General features: G+C 38.7%; 1 protein-coding gene across 1 annotated transcript in view; it reads right to left on the reverse strand.

Moving 5' to 3' along the window:
• Positions 1–20,068, reverse strand: part of LOC103070467 (uricase) — a 36,113-nt gene that overhangs the window by 6,233 nt on the left and 9,812 nt on the right. The window contains exons 2-5 of the mRNA XM_007457219.1: positions 18,434–18,652; positions 16,180–16,296; positions 16,000–16,078; positions 1,401–1,587 (exon numbers count right to left, since the gene is read on the reverse strand). Of these exons, the coding sequence (XP_007457281.1) occupies positions 1,401–1,587; positions 16,000–16,078; positions 16,180–16,296; positions 18,434–18,652 (602 nt within the window). The remainder of the gene's footprint in view (positions 1–1,400; positions 1,588–15,999; positions 16,079–16,179; positions 16,297–18,433; positions 18,653–20,068) is intronic.

Below are 20,068 nucleotides of genomic sequence, written 5' to 3' on the forward strand. Positions count from 1 at the left end.
TTCCCTACACACACACACACACACACACACACACAAGTCAGTAAACCTATTGAGCATAACTAGGTTATCTTCATAATCTGGCACCAGGGCCCAGTGGGCCTTCCAGGGTAAGTTTCCCTCCATGCTTGAAGAATTTTTGAAGAGGACTTCCTAATATTCTAGTCTTCTTGGCTTGGCCTGTTGCTTGAATTGCTGCATTTTCAGGGGTATTACCGTGTCAGGCTGTGTGCTAAGTATTTTATGTAATTACTTCATTAAATTCTCTCAATATACCTGAGGCAGGTACTATTATTATCTCCAATTTAGAGATGAGGAATCTGAGCTAAAAGTTAAATGATCTATTCAGTCCCCCTCCTTAGTGGGAGGCCCAGCTTATACCCCGACTGGCTCAATTTCGTGCTCTTTTCAACATAAATACATCAGACTGCTGCCCATGGGGAACACTTGAAAAAAGGAGAAAAAAAAGATTGAGGTGAGGTTCTCTTCAAGCATTTCCAACCTATCACATAATAAAAGGAGCAGAGTAACACTCTGCCCGTGGGAGGAAGCTACCAGGTGGCAGATTCCAGCTTATCACAGGGTAGAAGTTTCTAACAATTAGAGCTTCAGCAAAGGAATGAGATACCTGCTCAAAAAGCAAACTGGGATTCAGAGGCCTAATCACTGCTTGTTGAGGAGGTTAAAATAAGAGTCATACCTTACAATGCTAAAGCATTTATCATTTATAAAATAATTCTGTAACTTCATCTCATTTTGAGTTTAGCCTAGGGTGGCCACTTGTCCCAGTTTGCCTAGGAAACCAAGGGGTTTCCTAGGACATAGGACTTTCAGTGTTAAAATCAGGAAAGTCCTTGACAAACTGGGACAAGTTGGTCAGCCTGGTTTAGCCCTCTCTGCATCTGCCATGAAGTAACAAGGCCATTATCCTCATTTGATCCCATGTTTCTTAAAGTGTGGCCTTTGGTCCAGCAGCATGAGCATCACCTGGGAGTTTGTTAGAAATGCACGTTCTCAGGCCCCATTCCGGGCCATAGAATTAGAACCTCTGGGGTTGGGCTCAGTGACCTGCAGTTTAATAAGCCCTCCAGGTGATTCTGATACACAATCATGTTTGAGTACTACTGATTTAGTCAATTAAAAAACAGGATCAGGGAAATCAGGTGGTCCGCTCAAGGTCATTATAGCTAATAGCATCTTAGCTAATAGTGCAGATATACTAACTCAAAGTAAGACCAGTATTCTTCCTGTTATCCATCAGAAGGGATGTCTTACAATGGGGAGGTGGAATTGAATGGCTTCCAAGTTTCCCTTTCAGATGGAAGACTCCATGAACTCTGGGCCCCTGGAAAAGAGGGCGGACACTACCTCCACCAGCGCCAGGCCCTAGCACTCGTTCATACCAGGTGGCCTCAAAGTCCACGTCTCTGCCCTGGTGGTAGCGCCACTTGCAGTACACTTGGGTGGCAAAGCACCGGTCCTTCACCTCAGGGAGGGTGGTGAACTGGTCCCTGATGAATCCTTCAAATCCGGACTGGGTTGTTTTCAAGACTTTGAGGTCTTTGATTCCAGAATTAATGACTGGAGGTCCTGTTTTATGTCAAAAGGTAAGAGGGGATGAGGTCATAAGGAAAACAGTGCCTTCTTACTGCCTAGCCCTGAGGATCCTGGTCATTAAAACATGGCACACTACATTTGTACAAAGAGCTACATCACTGCCTGTGTTTTCTCTCTCCCTGTCTCCTCTGAAGTCCACATGATGAAGACGGTGTGCCTTTCCCTCTCTCTGAATTCCACAACTCCCTGGGCCTTCTCGTGCCCTAGGAGAACTAAAGGTCAGAGACTAAACGTCCATGCTGTGTTGAAGCCCATAGGAACAAATACCTTTTTCTCAGCTATGTGCTGAGGTATCTTCTAGGCCAATTACCTTCCACATTTTGAGCTCCATCTCATTCAGCAGGCAGTCATGCTGGAATGAGTTAATAAACTCAAAAGCAGCTCCTCTGTCTGCTATTGTGACGCCCTTTACTAGGGGTGGTCCTCATGCGGATTGCCTACACTGCTGATGGCTCCAATCACCACCAGACCCCTCAGTTCCCTTGCGTTTATGAACTCAGCAACACAAGAAAATGTCATGAATAGGTAGCATCATGGGCCTGGATGAGCCTAAATAGAGACTGGGAAGATGAGGTCAGTGACCCATGAGGTATAGATTGCCTATGTGGATACTCATAAAGGCCTTTGTTTTTTGGCTGAACTGAGAAGGTGCAAAGTTGGCTTGTGGGGACCTGGGCGGGGTGGGCAGAGTTGAAAACAATGGAGGAAGTGACATGGCTCTCCGGCCGTCCCTACATTACCTCATGAGGTGTATCAGGGAGGTGGAGGGGAGAGAGGCATAATCTGAAAAATCTGTTTACTTATGCCTGGCAGTTCTAGGTCAGGGCCCAGATGACAGGTAGGGTACCGAGTTAGTGAGGGGAAGATTCTCTCTTTCTTTTACTATGTGGAACACACTGTAGTTCCAGCAGTTTGGTGAAGCCTGAAGAACACATGGCACCAGGTGACACGCTGGGAAGCCCCAGGGTACAATGTTTGTGGAAAGCAGCCTTCTTCCCAAGGAGGAGTGGCAACTGGCACAGCAAATGCTGGGCAGAGCCAGTGAGGCAGCAGTTGTACTCAGTGGATGCAAACTTCTCTCTGAGCACGTGTGAGACAGCCCTCCAGGCTGGGAGAAGGTAGGAAAGTTTGGCTGGAGAGGTACAGCAGTTTTGTAATGAGAGAGCAACAAGGTCAGGGAAATTCGGGAATTAACTTCACCATGGCCTTATTTGTATGTGCAGGCTGGTGAGGCCAGGACACTCAGGGGGCACTTGGGTACAAACTCCCCAAAGCATAGTCAAGGCAGAATGACTTAGATCACCTCTTTTCAGTCTTGAAACTAGTCCAGACTAATATCTATGCTTTTTGACCTGTTGAATCTTAAGCCAAGAGCTAGAGGTATCAGGCATCACTATGTTGTACATGGTCTTAGTTGAAGAATAAGAATGTAACCTACAATCCTCAATTAAAATCCAGGGCAGCTCTTAATAATCCAATGGTTTACATCATCTTGTGTGATTTCTGTTGCTGTGGTTGACCCAGGAGCTGTGGACTTTCAGAAGTAGGTAAATAATGACTATATTTTGATATTTTCCCAACCACACCCAACCCTACCAGAGAGAGCAGTGGCCATAGTTAGTGGTAGATTTGCTGATTAAATATGTGCTGGTTAAATAAGGTGTTCTGGTCACAGTGTTCTAGGATAATGTGGTAAGAGAGAAAATGGTATTTTCTCAATTGGAAAATACTGAAGTTCTCATTGGAAGCTATATCTGAATCAGGATCAAGAGAAAGATACCAGCAATGATTTCATGCCTTAGGTTGGCTGGGTTTATCAGATTCTAAGTGTTATCAAGACACGATTCTGCAAAATCAGCATTTCTAACAGTGTACAGCTGACCCAAGTTGAGTCTTAAGTCTCAGACCCAAGAGATTTGCAGAAGCAAACAATAAGTATCCGTTAAATGAATGAATGAGTGCAGTACAATTGACTCACCTTAACAACTTAGTGTCTTTTTCTTCTAGACAGTTCTCCTCCATCAATGTTTACCATTTCCCTTCCTGATCTGCCCCCTGCCCTCAACCCTCACACACAGACAGTGTGACAGGGGGAGAAGGGGAGGGCATCAACACTGAATGAGAAGGTCCTGACTGCCAGCACGTGTTCTAGTCGTATGGCTAGACACTGGCAGAGGTGGAGTTTGAACTCGGCACCCCATTACGAGATTTCATGCTTTTCTTCCCCCTTTTTGGATCACTCCCCATCCTCAAAATGTTTTCTCCTTCCTTTAACTCTCCCTTCCCATTTCTGTAATAAAAGAGGACTTTCCAAGAGACAAGAAAGTTGCCACCGCCATTCCGCAATGTGCATTCAGGGCTCAGACAGAGCCCCCAGTTGAAAAATACCATCCCCGTTGGTTTGAAATGAAGATTGAAGCATCACTTTTAGAAATGACCCCATGTGTCTTGAAAATATTTTATCATTTTTAAATTTCCTATTGAAATGCCAAGACCCCTTAGAGGAGTGACTCCTTAAGCCTTTATAAACTAATATCATAATTTACTTCCAACAGTAATCCCTTCTAGAAAAAAAAATCCCATAGAAATGAAACTTGAATTTGTAATCAGAAGTGGGGTTAGAACAAGCAGTGGGAATCCTCGAAGGGGGATAAAGAGAAGTCAAGGGAAACCAAAGGCAAACTTTATCTACTTCTGCTTTTCCTATACAGCTGGCCTTGATCACCAGCATCTATGTGAGCCAACCAGACTTTGAATCCTCAGTTGTCTCAATCATAAAAGGATTTCCAGATGCAGGGTTACATATGTTTGAGTCCACAGTCTTGGGACTCAGGTTCCTTGAATTCAGCCTCAGTACTCTCATGCCTCTCCTCCCCTATTTACGGGCAGTATTTCCTTGATAGAATGACTTAACCTCTCTCCACCTTAATTTTCTCATCTGCAGGAGATGATAATCATAACTATTTCCTAGAGATGATAGATGTCTAAGATGATACACATAAAGGACTTAGTAACTTAGTAAAATGGCTGTCCAGGAGGAAATGCTCTATAAAATTATTATGATGATTTTGCCCTAATTGACCTTTTCTTATTGACGTCAACCCCCTGTAAATACTTCCCATGTTTCCCAAAGGTTCACTGGGTTCTGAAAACTCCTTCTGACATGCCATCCCTATCCACCTCCAGCCCTGTGATGAGATTTATTGATCTTTGGGGAGTGTCAGTCTGCTAGGCAACTGAAATGATCTACTTTCTTGCTAGAATCTGAAAATGGAGAAAGCAGTTGCATTTTCTAATGTGTTTTGACCTCAGTTTCACATGGAATAAAACATCTCACGTGCTCAAAGACAGTTCACTACTGCCACAGTTTAGTCAGAAGGCAAAACATCTACTCTGGTGTGCTCATCATTCTATGAACAATGACAAAAACCTATTCTCTTTGAATTTGAAAAATACATTTTCTTGGCACGCATCAGACACCCTGGATGAAATCTGGGAGCTTATTTTATCTTCTCTGTTGGCGGTGCCCCAGCTTTCTGAACACTGGTAGGAACCTGAGCCTTTCAAATTCATGGGCCCATCAACTAAAAATACGATGCTTCACACACTCTTAAAAAGATTCCAGTTTAGACTAACAAGAAGTAATTCAACCCAAAAGACTGTCCTTTTGTAGGTTACTTCCTATGAAACCACTTAATCAGCTCTTTTTTGCCTTTCTGCCATGGTTATGGAGTAACGCAAAAGGAAGATTTTCACATTTTACTTTGCTAGAACATAATCTTTTCTAACTTTCAGTGTCCTCCTACACACTTAACAGATTGTGGTTTATCTCTCAGAGAAGCATACATCCTACCCCTTCAGGTCTCTAAGAAACTGCAAATTAATAGAAACTAAGCCTGATTCCTTACCTACGCATCAGGTGTCACAAAGCACAAAGCTGTACTGAGCCAAGAAAAAAAAATCCTGTCATGAAGGGGATAATTGCTTCCACACTTAACACCTCCAAAAAGGACACAAATAGCTAAAAGGAGGATATTTTAAAACTATATTAAATCATTCTAGTAGAAAACCTCAAATTTGTAAAGTGCTAGAAAAAGTGAAGATCAATTAAATATCATTTGCCTTTGAGAGTCCATTTAGCTCATGGAGGTAGGTTGAAAGCTCCCTGTGTGCAATTCTGGATGGGGAGAGATGATGTCACCCAGATGGAAGGAAGTTAACTGGGTTTTTGTACAATGAGGTGATGATCAAGATGATTTTTAAAAGATCTTGTGCTTGCCAAGAACTTTTATTTTGGAATAACTGAAGAGTGTCTTAGTCTTGATATCAAAATGACACAAGCAGCCTTCTTGGCAGTGGCCATCTCTGTCCTGAGTCTCCCACCTTCCCCATCTCATTTCTTCCATCTGCCCTGCTTGACACCTCTTAAATCTCTTCTCCTCCAGGACTTTAGTTTTATCAATCCCCTTCTTAAAATCTTCCTCCTACCCCTACTAGTCTCCATGTCAATAGATTTTTTTTTTTCACCACTACAAGAGAGTATCTCTTATTTGAAACCTCTTCTCTATCTTCCATTCCTCTATTTGGTTATGCTTTAGTTGAATTTTTATAATTAGTGTCAGACTGGGAGAAATTTGATGCTTAAAGAATTATGAATTATAATTATAATTGTGTGTGTGTGTTGGGGGGGGCGGGTGTTGGGGAGATTCTCTGCTTAGTTCAACTAGTTTAAATTAGTGACTCAACCATCCCAGTGACTTCAAGGCTTGGCTAAGCTTGTAGTTCACAGAGACTCACAGAGAAACAGTTTGGAAGATCGAGGTTCCATATGACACCTACTTCAACAGCCTGTACCGCACATGCAGAGCCTAGCTCTCCTCTCGGAGCTGGGGAAGTCACAAAAATAACACTAGCCCTCATCCCTTTGGTGAAAGAATTTCTCTCTCTCTTCCAGATTCTCCCATGGAACTAGCAGACTTTGAAACAGCTAAAAGAACACTTAATGATGTAGCTTAAGAAGATACCCTAGGAAAAAATAGTGTAATGGGAGTTTTATAGCAATTCTCAGGGCCTAAAGTGGGTGCTTCAGATTCAGTAGGCTTTCTATAAATGTTTTTTCAATTAATAAGAATGAATCCAGTCCACCAGGAGAAACCCAGTTACATATCCTGCTGGGAAAATTTGCAGGCTGAATGGGTGATTAAGTACATGTGTTTGAGGGGGCAGAATTCTCACTATCCTAGCCAGCCCCCCACAAAAAGCCCTACTTAGAGGTTTGTAACAACAGCCTTCAGCATGTGAATTGGGGTGTGTGTGTTTGTGTAAGATGATTATTTTCTTTAGTTAAGCCTATGCAAGGGCATTTCTTATGACAGTGATTGTACACTGAATCACCTCATGATATCTGCAGTTTTAGCTCCTGGAAAATAAGCAAATTAAGAATTAAACTTTGTTACCAAAAAAAATGGCATAGACCCCTACTCTCCAAAGAGGGACAGAGTACAAATGTCATCTTCAAATAGACAACACAGGAAGATACACACACTCAGGAACGTGTGCACACATACCGCACACACGCAAGGCAGCAGATGCCTCCTTCTCTGCTGACCCCTGCCAGCCCCCGCATGCTGTGGGAGCGGGGAGGTGCTGGACTCCAGACAAGTCAAGCTGGAGCTCTGGGAACACTGCCACAGTGATCGCAACACCCTAAAGTTTTCTGCAGAAAGAAAATCTTTGGCCTGATTCTGTTGATTAGTTTCCACCCCGTAGCAGCCAGGTGACTAGAATTCAGGCTGATGATAGCTCCTGGTAATTCCTGGAAAGAACAAGGGTGTGAAGAGCAGCCTGTTTTCTTCCTATGATCAGCTGAGCCCTATATTTGGCCACTGCACTTCCACTTCCAGGGGTCTGCTAAATATTCTTGCAGAGGGAGGTCACCAATGATGCCTACTTGTCAAACTGCACACTCTCTTCAGTCTTCTTTTAAACCAAATTTCTTAACCTTCCTGTGGCAGAGACCACTAGCAGGTCCTCTTCCTCCTGGGTCCCCAGCTAGACTACATTTCCTGGCCTTCCTTGCAGTTAGGTGTGGCTGTGTGATTGGGTTCTCTTCATTTGATGTGCTCTGTGCCACTTCAGGCCTTGAGCAGTTTCGCCTCCTCCTTTTTTCTTAAAGGTCTTTTCTTCTCCTCGTTGTCTGGTATGGGGAATCTACTCTGAAGGTGACCCCAGAAAGTGAGGATCAAAACTGTCTGGTTGCATCAACCTGGATTCCTGAATAACTTCCTAGTGTGGAGCATCCTCCCAACACACACACACACACACACACACACACACACACACACACACACACACACACACACTGAACTTGACTTTTACAAAAAGCTGTAAACTTCATGTGTGAAGCCACTACATATAAGCCTACTTATTATGCATTCTATTATCTCAATAACTATCCCTCATTTCTTGAAATGTATTTTCCCTTTGCTTCCATGGCACCACTGTCTCCAAGCCTCCTCCTGTCCCTCTGACCATTCTTCTCTCTCACTCTTTAAACTGTCCAACACTTAAAGTGGGGAATTTTCTCCCAGGCCCTCTCATCTTTCCTCTTCTCACTTTATATGTTTTTCTGGATTGTTCCTTCTTCCCCATGGCTTCACCAACCAATTTGGAAATAGATAGTCTCCAAATCCATCCCTTATTCCCAAACTTACCAGCTTCCTCTGGAAACTTCCTCATTATATGTATTATTCTTAGTCAACAACCACAAGCCCCTGACTTTAGGATAACTTTAACCCCTCCTTCTCTCTAACCTTCCATCCTTATGCAAATACTCAGACTTATAAGCACACTTCAGAAATGCCTCACATAATGTCTCTCCCCAACCTCTATAGTCTCTTCATCTCTACCTCTTCTGCCTTAGTTCAGACTCCATCATTTCTTCATCTCTGCAACAAGTCTCCAAATGTCTCACTACTGCCTGTTTCTCCAGCCAGTTTACCATAACCTTGGTCAGAATTACTAAACAGTACACACATACACATAAAGACCTTTCCTGGATCTCTATTATCATTCAAAATAATAATAATAACAGCTTTCTTTCAAGGAGTGCTTCTTATGTGCCAGGTACTGTGCTAAATGTTAAATTAACATTTATCTCCTTTCATTCTCTGGGTAATTGCTGAGGTAGGCACTGTTATTCTCATATTAGAAATTAAGAAAAACACTGAAGTAGTATATTTAATGTGCTCACAGTCACAAAGTTATTAAGTAGAGAAGCTCAAATTCAAAAACAGTTCAGTATTCATACAATAAAGTTAGGAAATCATCCACATGCAATGCTAGTAGGGAGGTTAAAAGACAAAAGTAGTCAATTCATTTGTATCCATGATAAGCAGTTAAGGGATACACAAAACAATTAGATGTAAAATATAATATCAAAAACAGTAATCATGAAGGGAGCAGAGTACAAATGCAAGGTATCTATATAGAGAGCGATTGCTATACAAAAACTTCATGGTAAACACAAAACAAAAATATCCACAAAAAAGAAAAAGAAATCCAAACATAATACTAAAGATAGTCATCAAATCACAAGAGAAGGGAACAAAAGAAGAAAGGGGAAAAAAGAAGAACTACCAAAACAAATCCAAAACATTAACAAAATGACAATAGGAACATACATATTGAAAATTATCCTAAACATAAATGGACTAAATGGTTCAACCAAAAGACATAGACTGGTTAATGGATAAAAAAGCAGCATCCATATATGTGCTGCCTACAAGAGACTCACTTCAGACCTAGAGACACACCAGACTGAAAGTGAGGGGATAGAAAAAGGTATTCCATGCAAATGGAAATCAAAAGAAAGCTGAAGTAGCAATACTTATATCAGACAAAATAGACTTTAAAATAAAGACTGTCACAAGAGACAAAGGACACTCCATAATAATCAAAGAATCAATCCAAAAAGAAGATATAACAATTGTAAATATATATGCACCCAACATAGGAGCACCTTAATATATAAGGCAAATGTTAACAGACTTATATAAAAGGAGAAATTGACAGTAACATAATAATAGTGGGGGACATTAGCTCTCCATTACATCAATGGACAGATCATCCAGATAGAAAATCAATAAGGAAACACAGACCTTAAATGATACATTAGATCAGCTGGCCTTACTTGATATTTATAGAACATTCCATCTGAAAGCAGCAGAATACACATTCTTTTCCAGTGCACATGGAACATTCTCCAGGATAGATCACACACTGAGCAACAAAGCCAGCCTCAGTAAATTTAAGAAAATTGAAATCACATCAAGATCTTTTCCAACTGCAGCACTATGAGACTAGAAATCAACTACGAGAAAAAAATTGCAAAAAAACACAAACACGTGGAGGCTAAACAATATGTTGCTAAACAGCCAATGGATCACTGAAGAAGTCAAAGAGGAAATCAAAAAATACCTAGAGACAAATGAAAATGAAAACACAATGATCCAAAACCTATGGGACACAGAAAAAGCAGTTCTAAGAGGGACGTTTATAGCAATACAAGCTTACCTCAGGAAACAAGAAAAATCTCAAATAAACAACCTAATCCTATGCATAATGCAACTAGAGAAAGAAGAATAAACAAAACCCAAAGTTAGTAGAAGGAAAGAAATCATAAAGATCAGAGCAGAAATAAATGAAATAGAGACTAAAAAATATATATAAAAGATCAATGAAACTAAAACTGGTTCCTTGAAAAGATAAACAAAATTGATAAACCTTTAACCAGACTCATGAAGAAAAAAAGATAGAGGGCCCAAATCAAAATCAGAAATGAAGAAGGAGAAGTTACAACTGACACCACAGAAATACAATATGCCAATAAATTGGACAACCTAGAAGAAATGGGCAAACTCTTAGAAAGGTACAATCTCCCAAGACTGAACCAGGGAGAAATAGAAAATATGCACAGGACAATTAACAGTAGTGAAATGGAATCAGTAATTTAAAAACTCTCAATGAATAAAATTGCTGGACCAGATGGCATCACAGGTGAATTCTATGAAACATTTAGAGAAGAGTTAACACCTACCCTTCTGAAACTATTCCAAAAAATTGCAGAGGAAGGAACACTTCCAAATTCGTTCTATAAGGCCACCATCACCCTGATACCAAAACCAGACAAAGATAGCACAAAAAAAGAAAATTGTAGGTCAATAATACTGATGAACATAAATGCAAAAATCTTCAACAAAATACTAGCAAACTGAATCCAACAGTACATTAAAAGGCTCATACAACATAATCAAGTGGGATTTATCCCAGGGATGCAAGGACTTTTCAAAATCCACAAATCCATCAGTGTGATACACCACATTAACAAATTGAAGAATAAAAACCATATGGTCATCTCAATTGATGCAGAAAAAGCTTTTGATAAAATTCAACAACGATTTATGATAAAAAAACTCTCCAGAAAGTGAGCATAGAGAGAACATACCTCAACATAATAAAGGCCATATATGACAAACCCACAGCTAACATCATACTCAATGGTGAGAAGCTGAAAGCATTTCCTCTAAGATCAGGAACAAGACAAGGATGCTCACTCTAGCCACTTTTATTCAACATAGTTCTGGAAGTCCTAGCCACAGAAATCAGAGAAGCAAAAGAAATAAAAGGAATCCAAATTGGAAAAGAAGTAAAACTGTCACTGTTTGCCAATGACATGATGCTATACATAGAACATCCTAAAGATGCTACCAGAAAACTACTAAGCTCATCAATGAGTTTGGTATAGTTGCTGGATACAAAATTAATACACAGAAATCTGTTGCATTTCTATACACTAACAATGAAAGATCGGAAAGAGAAATTAAGGAACAATCCCATTTACCATCGCATCAAAAGGAATAAAATACCTAGAAATAAACCTACCTAAGGAGGCAGAAGACCTGTACTCCAAAAACTGTAAGACACTGATGAAAGAACTTCAAGATGACACAAACAGATGGAAACATATACCATGTTCTTGGATTGGAAGAATCAGTATTGTTAAGATGACCATACTACCCAAGGCAATCTACAGATTCAATACAATCCCTATCAAATTACCAATGGCATTTTTCACAGAAACAGAGCAAAAAAATTTTTAATTCGTATGGAAACACAAAAGACCCTGAATAGCAAAAGCAATCTTGAGAAAGAAGAACAGAGCTGGAGACATCATGCTCCCTGACTTCAGACTATACTACAAAGCTACAGTAATCAAAACAGTATGGTACTGGCACAAAAACAGACATATAGATCAATGTTACAGGATAGAAAGCCCAGAAATAAACCCATGCACTTATGGTCAATTAATCTATGACAAAGAGGCAAGAATTTACAATGGAGAAAAGACAGTCTCTTCAATAAGTGGTGCTGGGAAAAGAGGACAGCTACATGTAAAAGAATGAACATAGAACATTCTCTAATACCGTATACAAAAATAAACTCAAAATGGATTAAAGACATAAATGTAAGACTGGATAGTATAAAACTCCTAGAGGAAAACATTGGCAGAACACTGACATAAATCGCAGAAATACTTTTATGGATTCATCTCCTAGAGTAATAGAAATAAAACCAGAAATAAACAAATGGGACCTAACTAAACTTAAAAGTTTTGCATAGCAAAAGAAACCATAAACAAAATAAATAGACAACCTATGGACTGGGAGAAAATATTTGCAAACAATGCTACTGACGAGGGATTAATTTCCAAAATATACAAACAGCTCATACAGCTTAATATCAAAAAAACAAAGAACCCAATTAAAAAAAATGGGCAGAAGACCTAAATAGACATTTCTCCAGAGAAGACATACAAATGGCCAACAGGCACTTGAATATATGCTCAATACTGCTAATTATTAGAGAAATGCAAATCAAAGCTACGATGAGGTATCACTCTCACAGGTCAGAATGGCCATTATTAAAATGTCTATTAATACTAAAAGCTGGAGAGGGTGTGGAGAAAAAGGAACCTTCCTGCACTGTTGGTGGGAATGTAATTTGGTGCAGCCACTATGGAGAACAGTATGGAGGTTCCTTAAAAAACTAAAAATACTAAAAATAGAGTTAATCATATGATCCTGCAATCCCACTCCTGGGCATATATCCAGAGAAAATTCTGATTTGCAAAGATACATGCATCCCAATGTTCACAGCCACACTGTTTACAGTAGGCAAGACATGGAAGCAACCTAAATGTCCATCAACAGATGAATGGATAAAGAATATTACTCAGCCATAAAAAAGTGTGAAATAATGACATCTGCGGCAATATGGATGGACCTAGAGATTATCGTATTAAGTGAAGTAAATCAGATAAAGACAAATATCATATGATATCACTTATATGTGGAATCTAAAAAAAATGATACAAATGGACTTATTTACAAAATAGAAATAGACCCACAGAAATAGAAAACAAACTTATGGTTACCAAAGGGGATAGAAGGAGTGGGGGGGAGATAAATTGGGAATTTGGGATTAACATATACACACTACTATATATAAAATAGATAAACAACAAGGACCTACTGTATAGTACATGGAACTATATTCAGTATCTTGTAATAATCTCTAGTGGAAAAGAATCTGAAAAAGAATATATATATATATACATATACATGTATGTATGTGTGTGTGTGTATAACTGAATCACTTTATTGTACACCTGAAACTAACACAACATTGTAAATTAACTATACTTCAATTTAAAAAATGGTTTAAAAAAATCTGTTAATAAAAATAGCAAAGCAGTAAAAACAAACAAACAAAAAGAAAACAGTCTAGTCTGACAAGACCTACGGACTTAACTACCATGCAAAAACTGCCTCCTAGTTATACCAATTGTTTTTTTTCTTTTGGCCATGCTGCACGGCTTGCAAGGTCTTAGTCCCCTGACCAGAGATCAAACCCGGGCCCTCAACAGTGAAAGTGCAGAGTCCTAACCACTGGACCACCAGGAATTCCCTAGTTAGGCCAATCTTGCTAGTATGGTACATTAGGCCCAAACCAAGCTCTTCATCCTCATCTCTGCTCCTTACATTCTAAAAACTGAACCCTTCAACCCTGCTACCGTTGCTCAAATCCTTTGCCCTTTCAACACTAAAATCATTTGCCTAGTGTGGTGATCTACATAAGGCAGATGCTCAAAATATTTGTTTCCCTCTTCCACTCTTCATGACTCCTACCCATGTACATTCTGTTTCTTCTGCCTGTAATTTCCTTTCCCCTTTCTATGTCCAGCACATTCTGAATCATTTTTCAAAAGTCAGTTGGAATATTTCCTCCTCCCCCATCAAGCCTTCCAGACTGCCCTAGGAAGAGTTAGTTTTCTGCACCTCTTTACTCCCATAGCATATTTTTAATTCCTTCATAGTGGTCTTTAGCCTCTCATATTGCAATAAATCTATTTATAAGTCTATCTCCTGCTATTCATCTACTGTGAACTCACTAGGGTCAGAGAATGTCTTATTCATGTCTGAATCTACCACCACTAGTATACCTAACAAGTCCTCAAAATCATTATTGAATGAATAGTATTTTAATCAATGACATAAATATATTTTATACAGGCTCTTATCTTTTTAGTTAGCTCTCCTGAAATCTAATTCTAGCCCCTGCTATTATTTTACATAATTAAAAGTGGAATGAGAAACATGTTAAGTATTGCAAAAATCACTCAAAATGGTTTAGAGCTAACCAATATGGCAGCCACTAGCCACATGTGGCTATGAAGCCCTTGGAATATGGTAAATGGGAAATGAGATGTCCTGTAAATATAAAATAAACACAGAAATTCAAATATTAAATATTTCATTAATAATTTTTATATTTATTACATATGTAAGTGGCATTTTGGATATATTAGGTTAAATTAAAAGTATTGTTAAAATTAATTTGTTTCTACTTTTCTAATGTGACTACTAGGAAATTTTAAAATTAGATATGTGGCTTGCGTTCTATTTCTGCTGGGAAGTGCCAGTTTAAAGTTTATAATTTTACAGGGGTATTCACTGTGATTTGGGTAGGAAAACACTGGCCTGGGGAATCAGGAACCTCTCTCCTCCAAAGTCACATACATAAAGCAAGAAAGAAGGAAGGAAAGAAAGGAAGTTACATTTTAACTAACAAACAGCTCAGTAAACAAGTTAATATATCACATGACTACATATTTGGAGGATTAAAAAATCATTATCTTTTCAACTTAACAACTAGTTATTCAGTCTTCTTTATATAATAATAATTTCATAACTGTTAATCAAACACTGAAAAGGCCCTGGCTGTGTCTAGAATTTAATACAGATAGGGAAAAATATTAAATGATAGCTAAAACACTAGGACTTCCTAAGGGAAGGCATTATCCAATAGAACTTAGAATGAGAAGAACTTATATTTTATTAACCTTTTAAAATTTCTGACATTTATGAGATGTCACCTCAAATTCTTACTAAAGAGAGCTAGAGAAGAAAGAAAAAGAGATACAGAAAGGAAAAGAAATAAATTGAAAGAAACAAGCAGGAAAGGGAAGGAAAGGAGAAGAAAAAAGAGAAAAGGAAAATAGAAAAGAAAAAGTTTCAGAGTCCACGCTCTCAATTTATAATGATCATTAAAGTTTATTTTTTATTAGGATAGAGACATTTCTACCATGGTGGTTCTATGGTTCTTAGAGGTCTTCTAGTCTAAGTCTTAGTCAATTATGGAACTCTGCTCTGACAACCTCAACAAATCGGTGGAAGACACACTTTGCTAAGTTCAATAATCAGTACTAATAAGGTCTATATTGTAATTATGTTCCACAGTTAATTTTTAGATTTCTTGGTAAATAGAAAGAATTATATAATTGTCACTGCTATTTTTAAATGAGGTTTATTTTATGGTAACTATAATAATATCAGTGGTTTTATTATTATGACAAAATTTCAAGGAAATGTGATTGTTATTTTCTAGGTATTTCCTATAAAGGTTATTATAATCATAGCATGGTATGGTACAAAAATTACTGGTCAGAAAATTCAGAGATTTGAGCTTTTGTCAGCCTGTGCCCTTTTTTTCCCTCACTTCAAAATCATGCAATAAAAATGATCTACCCCACTCAACCCACAGATTTGTTGCAAAGGGTATTATTGCATTTTTATATTTTTAAGAGAAAAAGCAGATAGTTCTTTAATGTAATCCAAGGTCACACTGTTCATTCCCATTTCAGATTTAAAAGACTTCAAAATTCTCTACAGTTTTCCTTGGTGTTAATAAACAGAGTTGTTTAGAAGAAAAAAAAAAAACTGAAATTGCTATTGCAGAATCAAAACATGAAAAACATTTTCTCACCACTCCTCAACTGTTCAACCTCACAGAAGTGCGTTCCAGTGGGAGTATGAATAAATGCATGGACATGCTTAACTCCATTCTGAAAATTAGAAAAAAAAAAATTATTTCCAGTAAAATTTCAACATATGTCATAAAGCCAATTTCTTTAATTAAACTGAGAGCACGAATAAGTGAGGTAACCTTCTCAAAACGCTTCCAAGGGACTTCGTCCACATAGACTTGAACTCGAATAACATGGTTAAAAGAAGAAAGGAAATGCTCACAGATATTCACAGCAAAAGTTTCTATGCTTTTGATCTGTAAAAAGAAATAAATGTGAATGATCAGAAATACCTGTCCTACTTAAAAATCATTTTTAAATACCCATGGGACTCTCTTTCCTGATAAAGTGTTTTTTAGAATCAGAGAAACAAAGAATTAGAAAGAATTAGAGATGAATTGGTCCTAATCCCAATTTTTCACAAGGGCTCCTAAGAGTAGTTAATGGATCACCATCACCAGGTGAGACTATCCTGTTTTTAAAAGAAAACTGTGGGCAGGAGAGGATGTGTCTATCCATCAGTGGATGAGCAAAAAGGAACTTAACGTTCAGATTCTCCTCACGGTGAGCTCAATCATCACCCATGCCAGCTAAAGTACTGCAGGATACTTCAAAACACTCTGCTCTCTTCATGAGGCTGGGAAACAGACCTCCCAGTTTCCCAAAGAAAAATGTTAATGAAGGGTCACTTCAACTTCCTTGCCTTGCAAACAGGCCTTCTATTGACTATCCCCAGCTCTCCACCCCCATAAAGCAGCTCCCTACTTCCATCCAAATTCTTCAGGTTAATCTCTAGGCAATGTTTTATGGTCCTAATACAGTCTACAGATTATTTATGGCTTTGCCTATAATTAAGGTAGACTGTATAGGTTTCCCAAGGATAGTTTTGTTTTATACCTGTTGTCTCAGAATAATTATTAATAAGCATCCTATTTCACTCTGAAAGTATCCTGGTTTGGATAAGAAATTATGCAGTCACTCTATCTACAATGAATACATTTAAATTGTTTTTAACATCTAGGTCCATTCTTTCACTTTTCTGAACTTCTCACATAGTACAGGAAACATAAGAATTTGTGTTATATAGAGACCCTCTTCTCTCACACAGTACAGAGCTTATTTTCAATTCATTTTTAAAGAAAGCAATGCCTTTTTCCATAGCCTTGCCTATACTTGCTGGGCCATTCTGATTAGCAAGAGAAAGGTTCAGGGTGTAGACAGACCTTGCAGAAATAATATTTCAATTAGGTTGTTCGGGCTTCCCTGGTGGCACAGTTGTTAAGAATCCACCTGCCAATTTAGGGGAAACGGGTTCCAGCCCTGGTCTGGGAAGATCCCACATGCTGCGGATAACTAAGCCCATGTGTCACAACTACTGAGCCTGTGCTCTAGAGGCCGTGAGCCACAACTACTGAAGCCCGCGTGCCTCGAGTTCGTGCTCCACAACAAGAGAAGCCACCACAATGAGAAGCCCGCAACAAAGAGCAGACCCCACTCGCCGCAACTAGAGAAAGCCGCATGCAGCAACAAAGACGCAATGCAGCCATAAATAAATAAATTTCTAAAAAAAAAATTAGCTTGCTCATTTCGTGTATCATGGGTGTGAATTTCATGCAAAAGCATGAGAAAAGAATCTTTCCAGTCTGCATTTCTTGCCTTTCTAGACTTCTTAGCAAATAAAAAAATTTTTCTTGAATTGCCCAGAAATCTGCTGGTCGTCCAGCACAGTTTCACTCACACTTAGAGAAACCTGAGGTAAAAGTGCTAAGAGATTAGAGTCTATCCGTTCCAAGACCCTTCTGAAAAGTACAACTAACCACCAAATGTGGATGCTAAGTGGTCACGGAGTTGGGAAAATCGAGAAGGTATTAAAAGTTGGACAGATCTCAAAATGTATATTATACTTGAGTTTCTTCTAGAGTAATACCAAGAAGAGAAATGGTACTTTCTTCTATAAATGCACACCATTCTAAAAGAAAAAAATAATAGGACTCAAATAATTACATGACAAAAATGTGTAAAATTCTATTAGGAAATCTTCTCAGGGCCTTGATTTGCCAATGATCCTAATTAAGAGATAACATGTAAAGTTGTCAAGTAGGATTCTCTGCCTAAAAGATGTTGTAGTGAGTTGAGAAACAAGAAAAGAGAACAAATGGGGAAAAAAGAAGAAAAGAAAAGAGAATAAAGAGGTGAGTTTAAAAAAAAAAAGCAAGATTTTCTGTAAAGCTGAGACTTTTAGAATTAGAAAAGGAATTTTTTTCAATGGTTTAAATGTAAAAATAGGGTTAAAAAGTACAGGGAATTTGAAATAAGCAAGTAGTATCCTCATAATATAGTACGGTGATTTCTGCATCCAGATGGGCAGCAGCTAAGAAGTAGAATGACACATACGCCTTTGAACTTTGCCAGGACGTGAACTGTGTTCTTGATGGTGTCTGTAGGGATGAGGTCTGAATTGTCTCCATGCAGGTAATCTTTTTTGGAGCTCAGAGTAAGTTGCACTGAAGTTGACACTTCTTTAATGCTGTGATATTTTCCATCTCGCTGAATATGGAGAACTTTTACCATATCCTTCCCATAGCCAGTTCGGACAAGCTCCATCTCATCATTCTGCAATGAAAACAGTCATCTTAATGAAGAAGGCTAAATGAAAACAAGAAGTCAACTGCAATTTCTTTAAACCTTAATTTTATCATGCAGTCATGAAAGGTGAGAGTCAGAGTATTCCTGAAAGAAAGATCATGCCCTACCTTTGAAGGAGAATGAGAATTTGTATGGAGAAAAGAGAATCACAAGGAAAAGATGAAAATATATCAGATTGGCCTGAAGAGAGACAGGTAGATGGCTTTCTTGATAATAATAAGCAACAACAATAATAACCATACTTCCTGAGCTAAACTATTTACTCTTATTTAATCCCTACTAACTTAATCCTTATATCAGCCCTATGAACTAATATTCCCATTTTGCAGAGGGAGAAACTGAGGTTCAAAGAATTTAAGTGACTTACCCCAGTTAGTAAAGGATAGAGCCAAGAATTCACCCTCAGGTCTGTTGACTTCAAACTGTGCACTTCTAACTACTACATAAACTTCCTTCCTCTATAAAATCTTTTGACTATGTTAACTGGAAATAATTATATCCCCTTTTTTATAGAGAGTAGTATTCTGGAGAAATTCCCCTGTGAGCAATAAAAACAATTTGAAAATTCCTTCTTCTACTTGCTGCCAGGAAGAAGAGTAATTAGTGACAGGGTCTAGACTACCTTCAGCAGTACAGAGCCAGAGCCAAATGGCTGCAAGGAAAGCTATGCTTTTAGGGAAGAAACGCTTAATAAAAGCCTGTGACTGATTCATTAGTATCCCCGTCTGAAGCTGGAGCCCTTGCTAGTGAATACGTCCATCTCCAGTGTTAGACTCTATTGAGACTTATCCCTGGGCTTTATTGGTGTTTGAGAGAAGAGACAGGAGGGAGCAGAGGGACAGGAAGACCTATTTTATTTAGCATGAAAATTAACATTAAAATGGTAATGAGAAAAGGTGACAAAAATAAAAGTAAACCAAAAACAACATACAGTGAGAATCTGGGGAGGGTCGCAAAGAAGAAACCTCGTCTGCGAATCCCACGTAGGCGATATGCTCAGATAGGCCAAGGGCTGCCTAAATATCTACCCGCATAAAAAAATCACCAAATCCCTTGGGAGGAATTTAAAAATGCTAGCCAACATCAGAAATTACTGTCATATTCTTAATCAAAGTGGGGTAGTGAAGGTTGTCTTAAATCTTGGGGATAGAGCCTGGTAGGGCATGCTGCTGTTGGTTATTGAACTTACCCTGAAGGTCTGTGGTGTCTGAATTCAGGGCTTCCTCTGTAGGAGGGACACATGTAAGGGACAACTCTTGGAGAGGCCCCTTGGATGCATCTGACCCAATTTTTGGGGCACTCTTCTTCCAGAAAAGTATCAATAAGAAAACCTAAAGAGAAGACTTAAAGGATCCTAATAAGAACTATAATGCTGACAGGGAA

The sequence above is a fragment of the Lipotes vexillifer genome, unplaced genomic scaffold (assembly GCF_000442215.2).
Source record: "Lipotes vexillifer unplaced genomic scaffold, Lipotes_vexillifer_v1.1 scaffold250, whole genome shotgun sequence".
NCBI classification, from domain to species: Eukaryota; Metazoa; Chordata; class Mammalia; order Artiodactyla; family Lipotidae; genus Lipotes; species Lipotes vexillifer.